The sequence below is a fragment of the Natator depressus genome, chromosome 7, assembly GCF_965152275.1.
Source record: "Natator depressus isolate rNatDep1 chromosome 7, rNatDep2.hap1, whole genome shotgun sequence".
NCBI lineage: Eukaryota > Metazoa > Chordata > Testudines > Cheloniidae > Natator > Natator depressus.
Genome location: NC_134240.1, coordinates 18458926 through 18473462, shown reverse-complemented (window position 1 = coordinate 18473462; position 14537 = coordinate 18458926). Strand labels below are relative to the sequence as shown.

The 14537-nt window shown below is 41.0% G+C and overlaps 1 protein-coding gene across 1 annotated transcript in view; it reads left to right on the top strand.

The window, feature by feature from the left end:
• The window catches only part of LOC141990415 (uncharacterized), a 29121-nt gene extending 14586 nt beyond the window's left edge, over window positions 1–14535 (top strand). Inside the window, exons 9-15 of the mRNA XM_074957560.1 lie at window positions 820–890; window positions 1392–1469; window positions 4318–4378; window positions 4472–4562; window positions 5573–5652; window positions 6894–7028; window positions 10987–14535. Of these exons, the coding sequence (XP_074813661.1) occupies window positions 820–890; window positions 1392–1469; window positions 4318–4378; window positions 4472–4562; window positions 5573–5652; window positions 6894–7028; window positions 10987–11160 (690 nt within the window). The 3' untranslated portion in view covers window positions 11161–14535. The remainder of the gene's footprint in view (window positions 1–819; window positions 891–1391; window positions 1470–4317; window positions 4379–4471; window positions 4563–5572; window positions 5653–6893; window positions 7029–10986) is intronic.
• The last annotated feature ends 2 nt before the right edge of the window (window positions 14536–14537 follow it).

Sequence of the window (14537 nt, the reverse complement as noted above, 5' to 3'; positions counted from 1 at the left end):
TGCAGTGTTGGACTTTGCTGTAAGATGTGTCTGACTGTTCTGTTATGGTCAGTCAAGTTCAAAGTACTCATGAACTCTACTGGGGAATAGCTATAGATAATGCTGCCCTTTGGCTCAGTCACTGTATTATAAATCAGAGCAGGATAGAAGGATAGTCTTGTAATTATTGTGGTTAAGGTACTAGAGTGAGAATCAGGAAATTTGCTTCTCTTCATAGGTCTGCCACAGACTAACTCTGATATCTCGGACAAGTCACATAAACTGGAAGATTTTCAAAGGAGCCTAAGGGAGTGAAGCACCCAAATCCCAATGAATTCCACTAGGAATTGGGTGCCAATCCCAGCCTTAATCTGTGTGCTTCAGTTTCAGGATAACTTTTCCTTACTTTGCAGGGAGGCTATAAGGTTAAGTCATTAATATTTGTGAGATGCTCAGATACTGCCATGCCATAGAAAATCCTACACATAAAATAAGCAGTGAATGATAATGTCACGTATAATACAGGTAAGGTGCCAAGATCATAATTCCTGGAGAGTTACAGAAATGTATGCTTCTCAACATCAAGATGAGGTGTGGGTGAGAGGAGGAAAAGCACTGTAAAGGAATCGGGGGGGAGCCTTCTGCAAAGGAAATGTTGGTTAAGCTGTCTTCCTACTGGGGCCCTAGTTCTGTTCCTTGTAACATTGCTGTCTACCATTCTCATCCGTTAGTGCTTAGGGAAACACTTTAAGATAAGAGAAGAAAGAGTTTGATTATGAATAGGTGAATGGGAGGTTTTTCTGTTTTTAAAATAGTTTTTAACTAATACTTTTCTTAAAGGATTTCATCAAGATTTTCCTGTCTGGTGGGAAAAACGTGTTTGGAGATCCTGAGCAGATGCAGTTTCTGAGGTAGGATGGAAGAACTTCAGACTTTTCAATTACCACATCTGTGAATCAGCTGTGTTGTTAACTGAGGGGGGGTTCATCACCAGAAAAGTACTGTAGTCCTTTTGACCTGTTACTGTTTTTCTATTCTTTCACATTGTTTCCATGAACGCGTCAATTAACTACTCTGTTTCCATATGCAGATAGGCACAATAACTCCTCTCAGGATTGTTGTGAATCTTGCTGCTTTGACACCTGAGATCTTCTTGTTGAAGGCATTATTAGACGTACTATTATCTTTAGTAATAATGAATCATTTACTATCCACTAAATGTCCTGTCTCTTTTGTTACAATGGCATACTAACTTTCTGGCATAGTTTGAGAGTTTTTAATTTAACAATATACTGGTCTTGCTGATCCCTCCATAAAATGAACAGGAATACAGTGAACTTTTAACATTACGGATGCTATTGGACTTCGATAGATGTGATGGTCCTCACAATTTCTTTCTCTGATTTGCTTAGAAGTCTGCACTGTTTTAAAGGTTGGCCCATCAATCTGCTGGAAGACAATCCTGGAAAATGCATTGTCTGTCACTATAGGTAAGAAAAGTTTATTCAGTGTAGAAAACCAGCATTGTCCAGTGGAGTTGTTATTATAAAACATTTAGATTGTGCTTTACAAATGAGTACTCTGGCAGTGCGGTTATTCACAGTAGTAAGCACTATGCCCAGTAGCACACGTTTTCAGGACTGGGACCACTGAAGACATGTTCCTAGACCCTAGGAACTTGCAGTTTGAGGCCCTGATCCTGCAGTTGGATCTGCTTTGGCCTATCCCTTTGCACCTGCAGAACTGAGATCGGCATGATGCAGGGTCAGCTGACACAGATGTGGTTGCAGGATTGGTATCTAAATAAGGATGAACTAAAGTGCTCACTAAAAATCTCTGGCAAAACTAGAATGTATTATAATGTTATTATTTGTCTCTCCATAGATGACTAAGGCTCTGACATTTCCCAGGGTGTAATCTGGACTGTTGAACAGCTCTGTCCCCTCAGTTATCCAACTTGGGGTGCCTTTTACAGTGTCGCTGTGAGAGTAAGCACTCCTGCTCTGCTTTCACACAGCTTCCAGCATGTAAATTACTCCCAGCCATACTGTATGAGTGCTACGGCCAGCCACTCTTTTATTACGCTGCAGAGCAACACCAGTAAATTCCCAGTCTCGGACTTCCCCCCAGCCCTGTCTTGGACAACACAGGCTCATGTAAAGTCTGTCATTTTATTAAGAGAAAATGAAATGCACACATCCTGTTGTCTCAAATGGAGTTTCCCAAACACTTCAATCCAAGCACGCTGATCTCAGTAAAACAATGAAACAGGTTTATTAACAACAGAAAGATTGTTTAAGTGATCACAAGTAATGAAAAATAAGTCTGAAGTGGCTACAAAGAAATAAAAGGTAAAACACAACTAGTACCTAACTTAACAAGCTAAATGATTTGAAAGCAAAAGTGTCTCTCACCATGTTTTAGAAATCTTACTGGCTGAATTCCTTTCTGCCAGGATCCCTCCTCAGTCCAATTATGCTTCCTTTGTCCTTTACACATTGTTGATGCTGTGAGTAGCAATGAAGGGATTGATGATTTGGGACTTCTGTTCTCCATTCTTTATACTTTTTCCTCTCCTTTGAGAATCGTCTCCAGCTGGGGTTCAGGAGACAGAAAGTCTGTGAGGATGGGAACCTCATCCTCAACCTTGCAAAGATATAAATTCCTCATTACACTTTTTTTTCTTGCCAAAGAATGGCCGCTTAAACAGGTGATAGTCCATTTGATTTTGTTGACACCTGACACAGGCGTTGGTTAGCCTTTTGTCTGAGGAACTGGTTTGTGACTACTTCCCCAGATTTGGAATATGTCTTAGTAACATCATACAGTTCTCAGACGTTCTTGTTAAACCCTGGATTTGTGCTGGAAATGGCCCACCTTGATTATCATACACATTGTAAGGAGAGTGATCACTTTAGATAAGCTATTACCAGCAGGAGAGTGGGGTGGGGGGAGAGAAAACCTTTTGTAGTGGTAAACACCCATTTTTTTCATGCTTTGTGTGTATAAAAAGATTTTCTATACTTTCCACAGTATGCATCCGATGAAGTGAGCTGTAGCTCACGAAAGCTTATGCTCAAATAAATTGGTTAGTCTCTAAGGTGCCACAAGTACTCCTTTTCTTTTTACAGTAGAATCTTGTAACTTTACATACAACATTGCCACACATTTTAACAGGACAATAAAGATCAGTAAATCATGAGTTTTCAGATGATAACTTACAAGGCACAGTTTGTACAAAATTTATCACAGTCTACCTAAAAAGGGGTGGACATAGGGATACAGACTGTCACAGGTTCATATCAAATGACCACTGAAGTCAGTGAGTCTTTCTATTGACTTCAATGGGCATTGGATCAAACACTGCATTGGACCTGACAACTCTGAGATTTAATGTTAATTGCCAACTGCATATTAGTTAGTTGTTTATAAAATTGGAAAATTGATTTTGCTGGCTCCTCATTTCATAGGTACAAACAATGCTGAATACTTTGTGAAAGAGTTCAAAAGCATTATTTTAATAAAATAGTTCATTCCTCCACATACCTGACCCTGAAATCTCAGCCACCCTCACAGGAATATTTGATGATATTATCAGGCAAGTTTAATAGATGGACATGGCAAAAGCAGTAGCACAAGTGATGTAAAGTGAGTCATGCATTTATTCTCCAGTATGTGTGTTCACTGGACTTCTCCAGATCAGGGAAGGACTCTCCCCACTTCCAGAACAACCTAGGTTGCGGGTACTCTCTCTGGCCTACAACAAGGAAGCTCAATTCATCCCCTTTTGGCTTCTTGTGCAGAGCGCCCTTAAGTCGCCATAAAGGCTAAACTACAGCTGAGCCTGACAAAGCTGCAGCACTTCAGGAGCAGCATCAGAGTCTGCTGACTGCATTGTAGTTTTGGAGTAATAAGGAAATACTTTAATATTTGCAGCTGTTGGGTAGTTCAGGCTAAACATTAACAATAAACAATTAACAATAAAAAAGCTTTTCAAAATCTAAAGGGTCAACTGAAATAACTATGTTCTCTGAGAGCCTGATCCTAAAGCCTGTTGAAATGCATGTTAATCAGATCAAACTAGCTCCCTGGACTAAGATGAGTGAAATACAAAAAGTAAACAAAAGACAGAAAAACAAGAAGATTTTTAAAAAATTCTTTCAGCCTTACTGAAATAGGTAAGAACTCTTTTAAAACATGACATTAAACTCGATGGACTTTTTAATAGGAATGTATGCAGTGCTCATGGAAAATAGCCTTAATTTGGACACTTACAAGAAATCTTAAGAATCTCATGCTTTTTCTATATCCGTTAATTTCCTTCTGTTTTTATTGTAGAAGAGGAACTGTCGTTCTGAGAAACAGTAATGTGACTGAATGGATTTACATTGTGAAAGAAGTGAGTATCTGCAAAGCCAGCACGGAGCTTGGAGATCTGGGGAGGTGCTGTTGGGTGATGGTTATTTTTAAATTACCTTTCATGTACTTAAAGGGAAGTTGTTCTGTACTGAAGATTTTTCAAGATGACTCTTGCCTAAGCAACAGAGCTCCCGTCAACAGAATAATGCAAGCTGAAGCTGGCAGTGAGTATGACAAAACACCCTAATGATATTCAGCAAGGTTGTTAGATAAGCCACTGAATTCTCCTCTAGGTATGCTTGTAAACACTAGCAATCTGAGTTCCCATACTAAGGATGGTCTGTGTACCATTTTTGTACCAGTATAACTATTTTTGTTAGGGGGGTGGTGATTTTTAAATTTTTTTTTTAAATGAAGTAGTTTTACTTATGCAACCCCTAGTGTGGACACAGTTGTACCAGTATAAAGCTTATTTTCTTTCCTGCATGAGAATAAGCCATACTGGTATAAGCACCTTTATACTGATATAACTGCATCCACACTATACCGATGTAGGCCATGTCTACACACAAAAGTTGTACCACTTTAACTACATTACCTTTGCACCCATGCAGACATCAGAGAAGAGGATATATACACAATGCAGTGGTACCTGCATATAGGGAACCTGGTTATAGCGAGTCTCTTCTTAGAGTGAATGTTTGGAAGTGTTTCACTGCTACCCAATGGACTTTCACTTTTCCAGTCCTGGTAGGCTAAAACTCTTGGACCTTATCTGTGTTAGACTTTTTTTTTCCCCTTTAGCAGTAAGAACTCTACTATAGGGAGGCTATTGGCATTTTAGCCAGTGTTGTTTTGACCTGCTCTGAGGGGCAGATTGGGATTTGCTCCATTTTAGAATCCTGCCCTAAACCCCAACAGAGCACCACCTAAAACCCTAGAAAATTAGCCATTTCCTAGGTGACATTGTCCTAACAGCTAATAACTCCACAGCCATTGCAAGTTAAAGCAGCCTTATAATTACTCTAATTTACACTGGGGGCCAATTCAGCCCCAGCATTGGGGGAGGTGGAAAGATGCTGAGTGTGAGGCTGGCACAGCTGCTATAATCTATATGTATTTACATTAATTGTAAATAAATAGTTTAAAAACCAAAGAAGATAAAAATGCAGATTTTTGTACATACATATTTTAATTAAATAAGTTAATTTTTTCTTGCTGTTTTTTTAACCAGTTCACCAATCTTTGTTGACAAGCAGGACAGACACTCCTGTGATCATTGCCCTAGACACCTTGCCACAGGGATCTGTGTTTGTGAGTATACCATACTGAAAGAAAAATGCCTTCCTTCTTGGCTGCCATTAAAAAACGCATGTGACTCAGCTTACACTCGCTGGTGTCCTTTTATCCATTCATGGTTTACAGCAATCACAATGTGCTGCCAGAGATTCACTGCTCCGATACTCAAGATAACAAAATTAAAGCTAGCTTAGGTATGTCTACGTGAGCTGCAATCACAGAGATATACTCTCTGAATCATCCTTATCAGTCTTTCAAAATGTTAGGAAATCTTCTTGTTACTTTATTTTATCTCTGATCCTTCTGAGCTGGGACACTTACAAATAGGATTTAAGTTTACAGAATATGGTTCTAGTCAAGGTGCATTTTCTTCGAAGTAATTTTTAACAAAGGCCTGTCTACTCTAAATATACCTGCGTCGGGGTTGTGGTTACATCATGTTTGTTCCCTGACCATGTTACAACATAGTTAAAATTTGTATTGTGGATGGTACTATGCTTCTGTAATTGAACTAGAACTTTGGACGGTCCAAGATTATAGTTGTGTAGATGGGGTCAAAGTAATGGCAAAAAATGTTTCCCTTGAATTATTTCTCCAATTATATAGGTGTGACATAATTGCAATTCAATTCTTATTCAAGATAGCACTGTTAAAACATTTAAAACTGAGCTTGACAAAACACTACCAATTGCAGGGAATAGACTTTCACTGGTTGGGAGCAGATTCGGTAACACTAGATATCTGATTTCTGTGTTTCTAAGATTTATTATGTTAAGCTGGTGGCAGATTCACCTGTTCATTCAGACACGTGTGTTCTAGTGAAATGCACTTCTATATGATATTTCTGTATACACCATGCTTCAGAAGTGACACAAGCTCGCACCAGGATAGACAACTGCATTGTGTGTTGGAGGATAGACGATCCTAAGGGATAAAATCCTGGCCCCATTGAAGTCAATGACAAAACTCCCATTGACATGATTGGGACCTGAATTTTACCCGGTGCATTTATTAATATATTGACCCGCTCTGGCCAAAGCCCTCTGGGTTCCTAATGCAATATAATAAATAAAATACTGTTACAAATAAAAAGACAACATGGCCCACCAGTAATCAGGATGAACTGCAGCAATGGTAGGGGAATTTGAGTGAACAGATTGTAATGAGCATGACTTGTGCTGAAAGTGGATAGGGGCAAGAGGCCGGGATTGTGGGTTTTAACAGGTCTGGCTCATTTCAATTTTCTTACCTTTAAGGGACTGTTAGACTTTCTTTTTGAGGATCAGCCAAATTTGTGTGTAGTTAGCAATGGAGCTGAGTGTCTTAAGATCTCAAAGAAGTTTTACCTGCATCATGCCTCCAAAGATCTTCTGCAGAGGCTGCGAAAAAAAGTAAGTACACATTTGTTTGTTTTATGACTATCCAACCTTACTAAATTAGATTAGCTTTGCATCTCCATACTTTGTGCTGTTTGCACAATTGCACACGTTGTGGAATCATGTTAGGCATTAAAATCATGAATGTGCTTTCAAAAAATCTGAGGGGGTAGAAAGAGGTAATTCAGAACATAGCAGTAGTTACTTGATTTAACAGTCTTTGAATGAGCATAGCAGCAAAGAAACAGCCAATCAACATTATCATAAACCACAAGTAAAATTTTATTCTAGGGTGGGATCCTCATCACCCCGCCCCCATCCTTTGACCCCTTTATGCTGGGTAAGAGGGGCCCTAAAAGCTCTGCTTCTAGCTGGGGAAGGATTCCCCTGCCACAGGCACTGTGGTAGTCAGCATAAGGCTGCCTCCTGAGGACCCCCTCGCTAGTCCTGCTGTCTTAGAGGCCCAGAGCACCAACCACTACAGAGATTCTGGGCAGCACTGTGGAATACCATAACCTAGACAGGCCTCTTGTTGCAGCCTAGGATCCAGAGGATGCAAAGGTGGCTTAAACCCACCATAACCTTCTCTCCCATGAGCAGCGGAGCCGTGAGCTCTGGGAGTCTTAGTGACATAGCACAGAATGTCACTTCCAAATCTTGATTTGTAAGCACACAGTGTTTAATAGCATTTTCAACAGTAGGGTGAGGATGGCCTTGTTAAATGAGTAAGCAAAATAATGAGCTCTAGATTGTTTTGTCTTATAAAAATAAATCCAAAGGATGGGGCACTGTAGAGTGTAAGGTTTCAGAGTGGTAACCATGTTAGTCTGTATCAGCAAAAACAACGAGGAGTCCTTGTGGCACCTTAGAGACTAACACATTTATTTGGGCATAAGCTTTCATGGGCTAAAATCCACTTCATCAGATGCATGGAGTGAAAAGTACAGTAAGCAGTGTGTGTGTGTATATATAATATATAAAAAGTGTGTGTGTGTGTGTGTATATAGTACATGAAAAGATGGGAGTTGCCTTACCAAGTGGGGGGGGTCAGTGCTAATGAGGCCAATGCAATCAAGGTGGGCGTCACCCATTTCCAACAGTTCACAAGAAGGTGAGCGTATCAGTAGAGGGACCCATCCGCTCCCAGTCTTTATTTAGGCCTAATTTGATGTTGTCCAGTTTGCAAATTAATTCCAGTTCTGCAGTTTCTCGTTGAAGTCTGTTTTTGAAGTTTTTTCGTTGAAGAATTGTCAAAAAGAGTGTAAGCATCTTCCATTATGTAACCTACAGTCAGGTCTGGTTTGAGTTTTTCCTTTTTAAATGAGTCTTCCACAAAGGCTGTTTTCATTTAGGAGGAAATGGAAACCTGCCTAGTTTTGTTATGAAAAGTGGATGGTTATTGTGACATGCCAATATCTGGTGTTAGCCTCCTTTTATTAACTTCAACAATGTAGTAACAAAAGAACATGGTTTTACATTCTGCATGCAAGGAGCCTCAGTCTGGATTTAGACTCGGGGAGAACACTGGGTGTTTGAGCTGATGGCAATTTCCTGATAAACATGAGTGTGTGAGAAAAGCTAGCTATGTTGGGCTAATTTAGAACCTGGGAATTTCCTCCCATCTTCAAGGCATTTTGGTAGCAGACCGGCTCTAATGTTACATGGACGGCAGCCCACATTTGTTTCAGTTGCTCCAGGAAGCTTCTGGAAAATGACACAGGTTTTGGCAGCATTCATTCACACAGTGTTATACCTGGCAGTTGTACCTACTTTTGTGAAACTAAACTGTTGCTTGGGCAGCAGTTTGTGGCAAACCTTTAAGTTAAGAACAGGGTTTTGGCCTTGTCATCTTTTTCTCGGTTACAGAATTCAAAATCTTAATTAAACTTACTGTCATTAAGAATAACTTATTCCATTTTTTTTTTAGACTAACATGAAAAGGAAAAACTCGGAGGTTAGGCCGATTGCTGATACAATCTTTATGCATATGATAGTTCTATCTGCTTGTGTAGCAGAACTGGGTGCAATTGACAATTTCTCCATTTTTTGGAGGTGTTTTTCTTTAGTATAAAATGTTTTTTTCATGTAATCTATCTGCCCTATCTTAGGTATTTATATGGTCCCCCAATACCATAGTATCAGGAAACCTCCGAATCTTTAATATATATTACCCTTGTAATAGCCCTCTGAGGAAGGGAAATGCTGTTATGCCCCTCTTACTGATGGGGAACTGAGGCACAGAGAGGCTAAGTGACTTGCCCTAGGTCACACAGTAAGTCTGTGGTGAAGCAGGGACTGGAACCCAGGTCTCCTAACTCCAAGGCTAGTGCCCTAACCACTAGGTCATTCTTCCTTTCTGCAGCTACCAGGGAGGGTGCCCACTATTTTTTTTAACTCTGTAGCCTTTTAAAAAATGGGTGCCTTCACTGGGAGCTGCAGGATACACAGCACCTCTGAAAATCATCCCACTTAGTTAGGCACCTGAATATGGAGTCAGGAGACTCTTTGGGCACCTGATTTTGAAAATGTTGTCCCAGCAGTTGTGGTGCTCATTTAGCACTCACTGCAGCTGTTCCTTGTGCAAGTTGCACGGTCATCTGTTTTAGAAAATCAGCTAATACTTCATTGTGGATTGGAAATAAGACCGGTGTTGGACATTGACCAACTCTCTGAGGAATTGTAAATATATCTTTAGGTGTTTTGTTTGTTTTTGTTTAAAGGTAGATTTCTGTTTCGGTCTTTAACAGCACTTCAGTCACTTGATCTTTTAAATCTAAGTGAGTGGCAATGTAGTCTAAAGCTCAGGTTTTAAAATGCCAAGAGAAAGCATAGTCAACAAACCTTTTCATTTTTTCTGTGGTGGATAAACTGATTCCATGTAGTATCCTGTTTAAAACAGGTCACTATCTGCTGTCTGTTAACATTAGAGATCCCATGACACAACTTACCTCCCCAATCAACCAAACCAAGACACTCCACGTGCACGTGGTTCTCCACCTGGGAGGATGAGCGGACATGATAGATGTTAGTCAGGTTGCTTAATGCGCTACTGGAAAGTGCTCAGATATTATGGTGATGAGCATGGTATAAGAATCTATATAGAATGACATCTTGAGTTTTCTCCTTTGTCCTTGACCATATTTCCCCTCCTGCTAGTGTAGTACAATATGATCTGCAGCATTTCTTATGGGAGCAGTACACTCAGCTGTAATATATGATTTGTAAAAGCTTTCAGATGAAAGGTGCTCTATATAAATAGAATATTTAAGCATCTTGAGTATGCACGGGGTTAAAATGTGCATTTTCCAAAAGCTATGAAGTTGCAGTAGCTGATTTCAAAACAGCCAAAACTAGGTAAGTGATAGTAAAATACAAAATCTATATAGGGCTTTATATATTTAAGAACTTGTAATGTTTCACTGAGGGAAAGTGTTTCAGAGCAAAACTTTACCTTCTTTATAGATCCTTCAGCATATAAATTTATAATGGAAAAAATTAGATAACTGAATATTCTGTTTACATATTTAGTGAATTTTGTCTATTTGAAGTTCAAATTTCTACAACGTTTTTGCTGTAGGACTAGCTCATGACAAACATTCAAACTTGCTGGTGGTTAGCTCATTATATAACAAGTCTTGTGGGCTTGTTTTTGGTACCCTGATTGGATAACTTATGTAGCTAACAACACAAATAACTGTTACAATCAAACATGCGGATTGAAATATGCATTAATGGAATATTTAATGTTTTTCATAAGTGTTTTGACTTCTAAAGTTTGGCTTCTGACAAGCAACTACAAGTCACAAAGTCTCATCTAAATTCAACAAAAAATTCAGTGAATTCTTATGCATTTTTTCACTATACACTCATTTTAATGGAAATGAATCCTTTTCATAAAGGAAGATGGGGAGGAGGTTTTCACCACGCATTCTGCTTGAGAGATTTTGATTAGAGCCTAATGTCTTTGCCACAGGAACATTCCTATCCCAGTGAGGCAGAGCTAAAGGAACAGCTGCAGCAGGAGATACAATGGCAGATTTTTCGCAAAGCAGCTTTAAAGAGCACAGTTCAACAGATTGAATTGAAACGCAAACTGCTTCAACATTCCTATATGAGCAAAGGGCTTTACACATGGTGTAAGAATTGACGTGTGCAGAAATTTCTGTCAACAGTGAAGCTATAAGGTACCGGTCAGTACCCACTAAAGCGGCTAAAAGCTCCATCTCCAGACCACAAAATCTTGTGAAAGATGGCGGTATTAAATCAGGCCTGTAGTTTCTTCATTTTTAGGGTAGGCTACAATCGTGAAAACTTTCAGGGAACTGTCTTTCCCTGTATTTCTTAAATCATTGAAAACACTCTTTCCTTCATGTTAACTCCCTCTATGACAGACATCTGGTTTTGAATGATTGGTACACACGCTCCATTGGTATCTGTACCATTCTTCTACCCAACTCCTATCAACAAGTGAAGGAGCATGAAGTAAGTTTCTTCCAGATAATTAATACCCCCTGGCTGGGAGTGTCATAGCAGCTATTATCTACTGATGGTACGCATTTCAGTATAATTGATTGGATTAAAAATGACGCTGCTTCTTGCTGATGCTAACAATAGCGGAGTTAGGCCTTGTCTACACTACGAAATTAGGTCGATTTTATAGAAGTCGATTGTTAGAAACTGATTTTATACAGTCGATTGCGTATGTCCCCACTAAGCGCATTAAGTCGGTGGAGTACATCCTCACTACTGTGGCTAGCATTGACTTACAGAGCGGTGCACTGTGGGTAGCTATCCCACAGTTCCCGCAGTCTCCGCTGCCCATTGGAATTCTGGATTAAGCTCCCTCTGCCTGATCGGGCAAAAACATTGTCACGGGTGGTTTTGGGTACATGTTGTCAAGCCCCCCCCCTCCGTGAAAGCAACAGCAGACAATCGTTTTGCGCCTTTTTTTCTGGGTTACCCGTGCAGACACCATACCATGGCAAGCATGGAGCCCGCTCAGCTCACCGTCACCGTATATCTCCTGGGTGCTGCTGGCAGACACGATAATGCATTGCTACACAGCAACAGCTCGTTGCCTTCACGGCAGACGGTGCAGTAGGACTGATAACCATCATACGCCTCCTGGGTGCTCATGGCAGACCTCAGTGAGGTTGATCGGGGCGCCTGGACAGACCTGGCTGTCGTCCTCTTAGAGCATCAAAAGGGAGCCCGAGACTCCAGGTCATTCTCTTCTTTAAGTTTCTTCTCATGGAGATTCAGTCCTGCCTGGAATATCATGCGAGCTGGAGGCTTATGCCTCAGGCTGCTCTCCCAGCTGACAGCATCGCGCGGTCGCACCTACCCCAGCCTGCCCCTTGCTCCCATGGCTCATGAAGTCTGGACAGTAGTAAGCAGCAGTTCAGCTATAGGCTGAGCAAGTGCAGAATGGTGGTAGAATGCGCCTTTGGACATTTAAAAGCTCGCTGGCGCTGTTTGCTGACTAGGTCTGACCTCAACGCAATCAACTTCCCATTGTTATTGCTGCTTGCTCCACAAGATCTGTGAGAGTAAGGGGGAGATGTTTATGGCGGGGTGGGAGGTTGAGGCAAATCGCCTGGTGTCCGATTTTGAGCAGCCAGACACCAGGACGATTAGAAGAGCACAGCAAGGTGCGCTGTGCATCAGAGAGGCTTTGAAAACCAGTTTCATGACTGGCCAGGCTTCGGTGTGACAGTTGTGTGTGTTTCTCCTTGATGCAAACCTGCCCCCTTTGCTGATCTTAATTCCCTGTAAGCCAACCACCCTCCCCCCCTTCGAAACAAAGTAACTATTGTTTTGAAACCATGCATTCTCTCTTTATTAATTAAAAAAAAAAAAATAACTGACAAGGTAGCCTGGATGGGGTGGGGGAGGAGGGAAGGACGAGGCCACATGGCTTATTGTAGCCACACTAAAAATCAAACTGTTTGAATGACAGCCTTCTGTTGCTTGGGCCATCCTGTGGAGTGGCTGGGTGCCTGGAGCCTCCCCCACGTTCTTGGGCGTCTGGGTGAGGAGGCTGTGGAACATGAGGAGGAGGGTAGGCAGTTATACAGTGGATGCAGTGGGGGTCTGTGCTCTTGTTGGCTTTCCTGCAGCTTCAACAGGTGCATCATCATGTCCGTTCGCTCCCCCATTAGCCTCGGCATCGCATCCTGTCTCCGCTCTTCGTGCTCACTTAATTCTTTCCTGGCCTCTGCCCCTGAATGCCTCCATGCATTAAGCTGTGCCCCATCAGTGCGGGAGGACTGCATAAGCTAGGAAAACATGCCATCATGAGTGTGGTTTTTTTCGCCTTCTAATCTGCGATAACCTCAGGGACGGAGATGATAGGGGGAGCATAGAAACATTCTACGCTCTACGATTCTGGGGGGACTGCATGATCAGCTGTGCTACTGGGTGGCCACGTTGACCAAACAGGAAATGAAATTCAAAAGTTCCCGGGGCTTTTCCTGTGTACCTGGCTAGTGCATCAGAGTTCAAAGTGCTGCCCAGAGCAGTCACAATGGAGCACTCAGGGATAGTTCCTGGAGGCCAATACCATTGATTTGCATCCACACTACCCCAAATTCGACCCAGCAAGTTTGATTTTAGCGCTACTCCCCTCATCGGGGACGAGTACAGAAGTTGATTTAAGAGCCCTTTAGGTTGACGGGGCGTGGTTGATTGTGTGGACGCAGTCATTTTTAAATCTACCTAACATGGCTAAATTTGACCTAACCCCGTAGTGTAGACCAGGCCTTAGACTTGTGTGGTGTCCCTTGTACAAAAAGGCTACTACTCCACTGGGGAGAGAAATCAGGAAAAAACCCTACAGGAAAGGGTCAGAATATTTGCTGCTGGAGAAAATGGTGCATGAAAAATGCAGAATTTGCTGTAGTGAAAAGCAGAAGAATACTATTTTAGACACTTTGAAGTTGAATCCGAGGTTGTAGAATTCTATAGTCGATATGAACAAACAGGCTGACAGCCTTGGAAAAAACAGCGAAGAAGCTGCTATCGTGTTGTCACCACCCTGGGTTTTACCTTTAAAATAAACTGCCTTAATTAACCTTTTCAATTGTACCTTATTTCTTTTACTGTTAGCTGATTGTTTTAGATTTTCAAACATGTCAAAATCATGCGTTAGTGTATGTAATTTAATTGAATCAGAAGTATATTCCGACCTCCAGTTACTTGTTTACTTAAAACAAACTGATTCACTTTCGTTGGCAACTGTTTTTATAATTATTTAAAATATTGTAAAATGCCTGTTTTCTATCCTTGGACTCAAATCTGTTAGGACTGCTTTCCTCCTTTGGTATTAGAGTGCATATTTTCAAGAAAATATCCTCACTTGATGGTTCAGTCTAGGAGAGAAGGGATGAGTGGCATGTTACTGATTTTATTTGAATCTTCTGTTAAGAAAACTGATAAAATGCTGCTTCTACATTTGAAATATTTAAAGTTACTTTAAGCTTGTTCTTTGTTACAGCTAATGATAGCAAATAAAACCACAACAAA